The sequence below is a fragment of the Colossoma macropomum genome, unplaced genomic scaffold, assembly GCF_904425465.1.
Source record: "Colossoma macropomum unplaced genomic scaffold, Colossoma_macropomum, whole genome shotgun sequence".
Lineage (NCBI taxonomy): Eukaryota > Metazoa > Chordata > Actinopteri > Characiformes > Serrasalmidae > Colossoma > Colossoma macropomum.
Window position 1 is genome coordinate 8,731,780 of NW_023494803.1, and position 11,481 is coordinate 8,743,260.

General features: G+C 39.0%; 1 protein-coding gene across 1 annotated transcript; it reads left to right on the forward strand.

Moving 5' to 3' along the window:
• Nucleotides 1-2,390: 2,390 nt before the first annotated feature.
• On the forward strand, nucleotides 2,391-10,550 carry zmpste24 (zinc metallopeptidase, STE24 homolog). Its single transcript, XM_036593535.1, has 10 exons — nucleotides 2,391-2,780; nucleotides 4,055-4,201; nucleotides 4,486-4,572; nucleotides 5,208-5,324; nucleotides 5,477-5,629; nucleotides 6,750-6,891; nucleotides 7,196-7,380; nucleotides 8,102-8,206; nucleotides 8,569-8,712; nucleotides 9,658-10,550. Exons 1-10 carry the CDS (start codon nucleotides 2,673-2,675, stop codon nucleotides 9,880-9,882), a joined length of 1,413 nt encoding a protein of 470 aa, XP_036449428.1. The 5' UTR covers nucleotides 2,391-2,672; the 3' UTR covers nucleotides 9,883-10,550.
• The last annotated feature ends 931 nt before the right edge of the window (nucleotides 10,551-11,481 follow it).

Consider the following 11,481-nt stretch of genomic DNA (forward strand, 5'->3'; position numbering starts at 1 on the left):
TGGTTCCTTTCACCACCGCTGTGAATTCTAACTCGGCAAGTTTCTCTAGAAGAGAGCATTTCACACCAAACCACTCTGAATGACTTTGTTTTTTACATTAATTATCCAGAATTTTTGAAAAATCAGTGGAGTTTAACAGCACTGATGGTTGGAAACCATGAGCCAACTGTGTTATTTAATGTGAATTCTAGAGCTGCAATATGAAAAGTGGCGAAATGAGAGATCAAGGTTATGTGAAAACTTAACTAAGCAAATAAAGGCCTATATCATGAAAGTTTCATGTAGTATGAAAAGATACCAAAACCTGTTCACTCTCAACACAGCCTGTGTTTAATTCCCTGATGTCCCAAAAGACACACTTACATATATCCGCCTATTCGGCCAACAGTAGATTAGCTCTGGTTATTCACGCTGAAGTTTTAAAGAGTTTTTAAAACTCTTTTTTTTTATTTAAAGGCACAATACAGGGCACCCAATCAGTACAGAGATAGATAGATGGATAGATAGATGGATAGATAGATAGATAGATAGATAGATAGATAGATAGATGGGTGAATGGATGGATGGATAGAAAGAACTTTATTGATCCTGAGGTAAATTGCAGTATTTCAAGACATATAATTTCACATAAATGTACATATACTATGCAGAAAATAAAACATTTAAAAATAAAATAGACACAAGTATAAGAGTAGAAATAAAAGTATCTATATTTGCATATTTACATAGCATATGAGACAGATTTCTTGTATTGACATGATAGCGGGCACTGAATGGTATGAGGTAAACTAAAAGCCCAGTGATTATAGACATAACCAGGATTTGCATCAATATTACAGTGTAAAGTGCACAGTGAAAGTGTCAGTACAGCAGCAGGTTATGATATATTGCACAGTGTGTATTAATCTGAGAGGTGATATAGTGATGTGGTTCAGCTCAGTTCTGACAGCAGGAGATCAGTACCGTCTCTGCAGTAAGGAGACTCATTGCAGTGCCATATAGCAGTGGGTAAGAAAGATCTCACACGGCGCTCTTTAACACAGCGCAGCTGTAACAGTCGGCCACTGTGCTTCTCTGGTTATCCGGTGTAGCATGCAGGGGGTGTGAGGTGTCCAAGATGGTCAAGATAGCTTGTTGAGCTTTGTTCTGCCACAACCTCCAGAGAGTCCAGCTTGACTCATACAACAGAGCCAGCCTTCCTAATAAGTTTGTTTAATTTATTCAGAGCACTTTTGTTAATGCTGCTGCCCCAGAACACAACAGCATAGAGTAAAGCACTCGCTACAACAGACTGGTAGAATGCATTCTGTTCTTTTTCATGTTTTCTGCATCACATTAACACCATTTAATTAAACAGATTAAAATAATTGGTTAAAGAAAGCACAATCAATATTCTTATGAGGGCCATTACTTCAGTATGTGGAAGCCTGTTTATGCCACTGGAAAAAAATATATAGCCACTAAGTCATAATACTGAGAAAGTTTTCCAGAATTATTACCTAGTATCTCATAATAATGACACAGCATCTCATAATTATGACTTGCTATCTCACAATATTGAGATTCGATTTCATAATTATGACTTAGTATAATTATGACATCACTTTCTCATAATTCTGACTTATTTTCTCATAATTAGAGAGGAAAAAATTTGATAGCATTTCATAATTTTGACTTGGTATTATGACGTAGGATCTGACATTTATGACTTACTTTCTCATACTTATGACTTGCTATGTCGCAAGTATGAATTGCAATCTCCTAAGTATGACTTAGGATCTCATAATCATGACTTAGTATCTCATAATAATGACTCACCTTCTCATATTTATGAAAAAATGTTTTTATCATTATGAGAAGTTATATAAGTAAGTAATTATTATGAAATATTAAGTCATAATTATAACATAGTCATGATTTTGAGTTGCAATGTCATAACTGTGAGATACTAACTCATAATCATGGAAACCTTTCTCATTATTATGACTCCTCCGTACTACGGAGCCCCGCTGGTGACATCCTGTATAAATAAAAATAATGCGTGGCCACACCTTATTAACACGTGGGAACGAGATCCTAATGTGTGGCCACGACTTAGTAAGGCGTGGGAATGAGATGATTAAGTCGTGGCCATGACTTAGTAAGGCGTAGGAACGAGATCACGGCTTGCTAAGTCGTGGCCACGCATTAGGATCTTGTTCCCGCCCTTTACTAAGTCATGGCCACAACTTAATCATCCCATTCCCACGCCTTACTAAGTCGTGGCCACGTGTTATTTTTATTTATACAGGATGTCGCCATGGCTACATATAGGTTCACAGGACAAATCGTGCAGTAGGATCTAAAGTTGTTGAGCCTCAGTTTCAGCCCGTGTCCGTTCAGCCGGCACTCACTTCCACATGAACAGGGAGGGAAGTGCCGTTATTGGATCATGACTTAACGCTGTCAGCGGCTTCTAGAAGCTCATTTTAACATCAGTTCTGATGAGAAAAAATCACAAACCTTAATAACATCTCAGTCGTGTAGTTTCCTAAGGATCCGCGCTCGCTGTGTGGAGCTAACAGCTGCCGTTTGAATGAATGATAGCCTCTTAGCTGACCTAGCGAGCTAACCGCTGCTGTGTTGACTGAGCCCCGCTAACGGCGGTCTGGGTAAGGCCGAAACAAACCACCATGCTGAGAGAAATAGCCGAGCTCCCCGCTGAGGATAAGATATTTTACGCCGTCCTGGTGTTTTCCTGGACGGTATATCTATGGGAGGCCTACCTCGCCTTTAGACAGGTAACCGCTCTCTGTCAGCTTGTTGTCCGAGTTTTCCACATGTAGGCCCTCCTTTCGCCCCATTTCACTAATTATTCAACAAAGCTCATCATTCAACTTAGCTTAGGTTCATTTCCCAGCAAGACAGTATCCTCTCTATTCTACTTAAAAAAATATATATATATATATATTGGTAAACACCATATGCTTTCCTACATGCAGGACTGTATTTGCATACATTTTTCAAAATTTTCAATTTTTAACTATATTTGAGAACTAAATAAATGTAATGTATTTTTAGATATATTTTGCAAATATTAAAAGGTGCTTATGTTATTCTTCATTCAGCTCTGTGCAAAATCCAGAGACCACCTTTTGTTTATCAGTACATTTTCTGTCCAAACTGCCCTTAAGTACAAATTATTACAGTAGACAGTTGCTTAACTGACTAAACTAAATATAATGTCAGTTTTTCAGTATTCGCTGTGTCCACTCTTTACCTCTATTGCAGTTTCCATTCCTTTCAGGAGAAAAATCTGCAGACACACCTCCAAAGTTCAGTCTTAGAAGTTGGTTGCGTTTTCTGTTTTAACAATCCAAGTATTCTCAGTTAAAAATGTAGACTCGTCTGGCCATAAAACCTCGCTCCACTTCTCAGGTGGCCAGTGTTTTTGTGCAAATAGTTTATTTCCTTTTCTCAGTGAGGTTCTTCTTGACAGCTACACATCCTTTCAGACCCACAGCGCCGAGTCGTCTTCTCACAGTGGAAGGATGGACAGAAACACCTGTGGATGTTTCCAGATCTGAAGCAGCTTGATTTTCTCCTCTCTCTCAAAGATGAAAGCTTTAAGTGCTGTTTATCTGATGGGGGCAGTTTTGGTGTCCACCAGGTCTTCCAAGTGGTTGTTAGGAGCCCCATTCTCTATGTAGCTTTTAATCATTTTTTAAACTCATGTTTTTCCACTTATTTTCCTTTGGCGTTCCCCATCCTTATATAGGTGGATAATGAATAAGAAATGTCCTTTATTGTTGCCAATTGTTGTTAAGATTGAAAGGATGGAAGAATTAAAGTAAAGATTGGTTAAATTAAATACTGTTAGAATCTGTTATTACATGTGGATACTATATATGTAACATTCTCTTAAGTATTTTATGAATAACTTGTACTTAATGAAGGTCTCTGATTTTTGCCCTGTATTGTAGGTGAATATATTGATTATATAATTAAATTTTAGATCAGGTGTTTACTTAAACATTCTGTGTATGTATGTTTATGTCCTGTTTCTGTGTCTCAGAGGAGGATATACAGGTCGACCATGCACGTGCCCACAGAGCTGGGGAAGATTATGGATGCCGAGACCTTTGAGAAGTCACGACTCTACCAGTTAGACAAAAGCAACTTCGGCTTCTGGTCTGGACTTTACTCTGAGACCGAGGGGACGGTGAGTGAGAGAACAGAGCTCTGAAGGAGAATGACCACTAAATCCACACGCCAAAGGTGTCCCTCCTGCAGCATTTAGTTGAAACCCTAATCTTATGTAGAAACATGAAGTCATGTACTTTATAAAGGTCAAAATACAAATAAGAAAAATAAAGAAAGCTAAGTCAGAGAGATGTTTCCCATCTTAAGCCTGAAGCCCCTTCTGTACTCCACAGTGTAGTGTTTCTTCTCTAGCATCTCCTCCTTTTCATGTATTTACTGTCTTCTGTTTCTGTTCTCCATCAGCTGATTCTGCTGCTGGGAGGGATCCCGTTCCTCTGGAGGATCTCGGGGATTGTGACTGCTCGATTTGGCCTAGGACCAGAGTATGAGGTGGGCTGAACTCCTTAAGGGGGGGTTTCATACTGCAGGTTTCTGAAGGTGGAAAAAGAAAGGCACACTGCATGGTCTGCTATTCTTAGGGCTTCACACTTGGTTTTGTGAACGCTGCTTCTGGCTGCGTCTATTCCTGTTGCTTAGCAACAACAGCATCGTAACTGTTAATCAGCTTTTATATTTACAGGCAGAACATTTTAGCACTACCACTAACACTTTTAGCTAGTGAGCATGGTGCAGTGAACAAAAACAAGATGTTTTTGTTACTTGGTGGTCTGGTGGACCCACCGCATTATTGTTTAAATCAATACAGGCTTAACAATTTATGTAAAAATACCAGATGTTTAAAATATCACAAGTGTCCAGTGTAGGGTTCTCCTTTAGCAGCTGTAGCCAGTCAGCAGCCTGTTCATGTTGTGCACCCACACACACACACACACACACACACACACACACTCTAACAGCAGGCCATGTAGGAGGAGAACAAAGTGAAGGGACACAGCAGCACCACAAACTTTTCCACACAACCGTATGTAAATACCGGACTTGTGCTATGAGGTTGCTTTTGGATTTGAACGTACACATCTGAGCCCTCAGACTTCTCTTCATGCTGCTTTTTGTTTTTCCTCCAGATTTCCCAGTCTCTAGTCTTCTTGATGCTGGCAACTCTGTTCAGTGCCCTCACAGGCCTCCCGTGGAGCCTCTACAACACGTTTGTCATTGAGGAGAAGCACGGCTTCAACCAGCAGGCGAGTAGAACATCCTCAGACTGATAATATTGATGTTATTTAAAAAGTCATACAAAGGTTTTTAATCTACAGCATCAAGTATTTCAGTTCTCCATCTTTCATTCTCTTGCTCTGTTTCTCCCTCCGTTTTCTCTCTCTTTTCTCCTCCTCAGACATTAGGGTTCTTCCTGAAGGACGCCCTGAAGAAGTTTGCGGTGACTCAGTGTATTCTGCTGCCTGTGACCTCCCTGCTCCTCTACATCATCAAGATCGGTGGAGATTACTTCTTCATCTACGCCTGGCTCTTCACTCTCATCGTCTCTCTGGTTAGCGCCTGAATTCTTGTAATCTTTGTCATTTCACAATGAATCCTCCAGCAATATTACTGGTGGAGCCTGGTAGTTGTCTGCTAAGCTATGTAGTTTAGATCTAACTAAACAAAACCTTTTGTTTCATAAAGCAGTACTTGAAAGTTTGTGAACCCTTTAGAATGCATATTTATATATTTCTGAATAAATTTAACCTAAAACTTGATATTGGATCATTTTCCTCAATAAATAAATGACCATGTCTAATATAATATTATTCTTAGGATCTGATTTTTTTAGGTCAAATATATGCAGAAAATTCTTAAGGGTCCACAAACTTTCGAGCACCACTGTACATACACAATTTTTAACAGCACACATTTAAATTTACTTTGTGTACATACAACTACAAACATGCATGCATTCATGATATCCTGCTGGTGTGGGTTTTCTCTTTTTCAATGTTGCTCACGAAAGCAAATTGAGTACTAATAGCTCCCCCTTGTGGAGAATTTTCAGTCTTCCAACCAGCTTTATTATACCAGCCAAATCGCTCAAATTGCAAACGAGTCACTAAGCCCAATTGTCTAGAACATATTGATTATTGTTTTAAACGAGTGATCGATTTTAACTGAGTAATCATGACAGCTCTACACATTACAGCATAATGACAATAAATCAGTAGAATTGAGTCATATACAGTTAGCACTATGGACAAAATACTAGCATTGCACTTATATTGCTGCATATTGTGATTGCATTAGGTCTTAGAATGCTTTGCTTATTTAATTGTATTAAAACCAACTAGTGAATCAGTCATTTTGAAGACTCACAGCACTCATTTGCATATTGCAGTCCTCTTTCAGAACCGCAGAGGTCAGTATTGCACTATACTGTGTAGCTCTAGACTGCTGTCAGCTGTATTACCTGTTATCCTTGTGTGAGTGCTCAGTATTAATAAAGCCATATATACCGGCATTAATTTGAAAGCAGTATAAATCACTCACCCTTGTTTTTCATCATGGCTTTTAAGTAAAAGCTACCACATGGGAATTTTGGAATGCGTAGTATGATCGATAACATCTATGTGCCACACAACACATCTTATTACTTCCCATCTTCTGCCTCCACTGTAAAGGTCCTGGTGACCATCTATGCCGACTACATCGCCCCACTTTTTGATAAATTCACCCCACTGCCGGAGGGAGAGCTGAAAACAGACATCGAGAGCATGGCCAAGTCTATCAGCTTCCCCCTCACCAAGATCTACGTGGTTGAAGGTACCTGGACCCCCTCCAACTGTATTCATCACATAATCATTTCAAACAGAAATATTGCTTTGTCCCCTCATTTGCCAAGCTAGCACATCAGCAAAGATACATTGACTGTTTCCGGACTCTGGAGCTATTTATTCTATTTGGCACTGAAATATCATCATTCTGACTATAAAGTGACCTAAATGTGATTATTTATACAAGATGTGAAACTATACTTATGCTCAAACATTTATGTGAAGCTTTCAAAAGGCTCTGTTTGTGTTTATTGTTGTCGTGTCAGTCATATTTTGTCCTCTACTGTCCACAGGCTCTAAAAGGTCGTCCCACAGTAACGCTTACTTCTACGGCTTCTTTAAGAACAAGCGCATCGTGCTGTTTGACACGCTGCTGGAGGATTACTCTCCTCTGAACAAGAGCGGTGAGGGAGAGAGCTCTACAGAGCAGAAGGACGAGAATGAGGCGTCAGGTGACGAGAGCAAGCTCAAACCCAAGGTCAGTACTGTGCCACTGCTGAGTGTGAGGAGGACAGTGAGGGAGTGGTGTCATCGGTAACATTTACCAGTGTAAATAAACAGTGTAAATTAAGTTTATATGGTCTCTATTTATTTATCTATTTATGAATTACTTTTAGTAAATTTTAATTACGGTTCTTTAGTAAACAATTTAGTGAAACATTAAATCTCAAAATTGACTATGATTCGAAGTGATTATTTTTCAGAATTATTCTTAAAAATCTAGTGTTTTAAAAATGTACTGTAAAGGAACTATTTACCACCCTGAGAACTGCATTTTGGCCAAAATAATAATATAAGCGATAAGCAGTTTAATCGCCACCGTCAAGACACTTCAGTCCATTTTTACACCGTTAAAGTCAGCCTGGGATCAAAATTGACCTGTTTTACTATGTCGAAATTCATGCTTGTATTCATACTGAGCCCAATTTATCAATACCACACCATTTAATAGACAAAATATTGGGTTTTTGCACAGAGCAGTACAATAAAAACAGAAAAAGACTTTAAAGTTGACATGAATCGAAAGTCATATAAACCTGGATGTTGGTTAATGGTGTTAATAATATTAATTAATATAATTTACGTTAAGCTGTGATCAGTGATGTTAACAAAATATTTTCAAATCCTGGACCAAATCCTTTACAGTGGTAAGTGGGAACGGAAATTGTGTCTTTTATAGTCTGTTTTTAAATTTCTAGAATAAGAAGCAAGGCTGCAGTAACTCAGAGGTCCTGGCTGTTCTTGGTCATGAACTTGGACACTGGAAACTGGGCCACACCGTGAAGAACATCGTTATTAGCCAGGTGAGCCAACCCTCAGAATCTCTGAGCTACTCACACAAGCTGCACAGGAAAGAGATTCTGGGAGCAAGACACTTTTATCTGAGAGATACTTCTAACAGAAAACGCCTCCGCTGTTTTTCACCAGTGTGTTTAAAAATAAATAAATAAAATAAAAAAAAAGTTCATGTTTCTGTTGACACTTCTGTTTATCAATGGTTTATTATTAGATCTTTTCAAAGTTCTGAAAAGGTGAACATCCTTGTGCTTTGATTTTTGTGTGGATGTGAAACTAATCATCGTCAGCTGATCATCGTCGGTCAGAATAAGTGGTTTCATCCTGAAGAAAAACCTTTTTAGCTCAATTTTCTCTTTTTCCAACACAGATGAACTCCTTCCTCTGCTTCTTCCTCTTTGCTGCTCTGATTGGTCGGAAAGAACTCTTCCTGGCCTTTGGTTTCCATGACAGCCAGCCAACTCTCATTGGACTAATGATCATCTTCCAGTTCATCTTCTCACCCTACAACGAGGTGCAGTGACTGTGCACTTCTGACACTAAAATTTTAGATTATCTAAATTGTAGATAATCATATATAGACTTGCGTAAAAATAGCTTCCTCCTTATAATTTATACATTTTTGGAATACTCAGCTGGAACTTGTATATCATCTAATATATTTTACTGTGCATGCATTTAATTTATAAGTGTACATATATATTTTTATATATATCCAGAAGAAGGAAGAAACTTTGTTAACTTGTAATGTAATATTTAATAATATTAATTTTCTAATTTTGGACTATAATGAATTAAAAAAACAACACTGGCTAAATACTTTTCAAATCATACAAAAATTCAATTTTTCAGAATTCTGTGATCAACTAATGAATACAGTGATACTTGATGCACTGAGATTGACTTATTTAAATTATTTCTTTGTTAACTTTGTTCACTTCTGAATCATTTAATTTTCAATGTTAAACAGGTTTACCCAATTATTTTAGCATATTTTTTTTAAGTGACCCTTATTAGTCCCACAATGGGGAAATTTCACCTCCGCATTTAACACATCTGTGCAGTGAAACACCACATACACACCAGTGAAACACACACACAAGGAGCGGTGGGCAGCCCTGTCCGCAGCACCCGGGGAGCAGTCTGGGGTTAGGTGCCTTGCTCAAGGGCACTTCAGTCACAGACTGTCGGCTCAGAGGATCGAACTGGCGACTTGCCGGTTGCAAGGCTGGTTCCCTAACCTCCAGCCCACGACTGCCGGTTCTACAGCTCTGTTCATCGTTCTGGACACCTCTAAAATGGCTAATTTTTCTCAACTAGTCTGCAATCAAATTGCATTTTTATATTGTTGAGAACAGTGATTCTGAATTGGTAGCACGCTTACCTTCCTATCCGCTTCTCTTCTTTTTCCAGTTTCTCCTCCCCACTCACATTCCTTTTTCTGTCCACTCTCCTCCAGTTGCTGTCATTCTGCCTGACTGTGCTGAGTCGTCGGTTTGAGTTCCAGGCGGACGCGTTTGCTCGGGGCATGGGTCGATCTGCAGAGCTTTACTCCGCACTCATCAAGCTCAACAAAGACAACCTGGGCTTCCCCGTGGCCGACTGGCTCTTCTCTATGTGGCACTATTCCCACCCGCCGCTACTGGAGCGCCTGAGAGCCCTGACCGGCCCCAAGCAGGACTGACGGTTCCACAAGGGGGCGTCACGCTCACCACCCAGGAAAGGCCTCCGCCGGCCACTTCTGGCCATTTAAAGAAAAGAAAAAAAAATGTTTCTCAGTCTCTCTCTATCTCTTTTTCTTGCTTTTACTTTTTTACTTCTTTGTTTTTGAGCCCTTCCCATATTTTGTGCCCATTTTGGTTAGTTGAGTTTGCTTGAAATGGCACTAAGCCTAATGCACTAGTTCTCAAGTCCAGTCTTGCGGATGCTTTGTGCTGCACGGTTTTAAGTAACACACCTGATCAAGCCAGTCAAATGAATGTCTGTCCATGCTCCCTCCACAAAAGTGTTCTTAGCAACTGTGGCTGGGTTATACAAGCTTAACAGAATGTTTAGAAAAATCTCATTCTACCTAAATACAAATTGTAGCGCGCTTTACTTAGATTTGCTATGTTAATGTTACCAAGACTATGAATTTGTAGCTAATTGAAACTAAACATGTTGGAAAAAACATAAAACAATGCTACTGAGTGAGTTTATATGCAATCAATAATCTGATCTTAATTGGATTTCTGCATTCATCTGATTATTCAAATGGTCATGTAAACGGCACACTCTGATTTCAAAGATCAGAGTATGGTCTAGAAATCTGATTAAGAACTCCAATAAAGAGAGGTGGATTTTTAGCTCTAATCAGAATTCTCAGTGCATGTAAACTCTTACTCTGATTTCTTTCGGATTTCTCAGTCTGCGCATGTGCGAAAACAGACAGCAGTACTGGAAATAAGCAAGCAAAACGCTTTTGGAGCGATGCTGAAACCAAATACATGCTTGACGAAATGAAGGATTAAAATTTTCTTTGTCTTCTAGATGATGTATGTTCATATTTTCAGGTAAAGTTGTGTGATATTTTATTATTTTTTTTTTTTTAAAGACGCGGTTTGAAGTTTGAGTTTCCGTTACGTTTACGTCGCATCATCTTCTGTTAGTTTATTGGCTGGTTGCAAAGCCGAAATCTGATTACTGCCTGACTCATGTAGACCTGGAGTTTCCCCATTATCTCATTACACAAAGGCATGTAAATGTGTTGATCGGAATACTAACAAAATCAGTTTTTCTGCAGTTATCGGATTATTAAGTGCAAGTAAACACACTGTTAGCTTTTTGTTGTTATACAACAAAAACTATACCCGATTTTTCTTGACATACAAACTAAATATAATTATAGGTATTTTGACACAAACTGAGCTGCACGCTACGGTGTCTCATTAGCCTTGAATGGGATGTTTCATAAAGTTTGTCCAGCGACAGAATGCATTTGTGGGCAGAGCATGGATGAATCAGTTATCAAGCTTCATAAGCAGGGTCAGGTGGGCTGGGATAGAGAACACTGTAAACATAGCAGAGCAGTTCCCATGTCTCAAATTTGCCTAATGCATCAACTGAATAAGGGCTTGAGAAAGCTGACCACACTGGCAATGTCAGCGGTCACTTTTTGGGCACCCTGTTCGGCCAAAGCAAGTACAGATGGTTATGTTAGTCTCATTCTGATTAGATTTTTCTAATTCAGAAATGTCCCCTTGTCTATAGATGTCAACATTCCAGGTTTTCATTTTCAAATCAG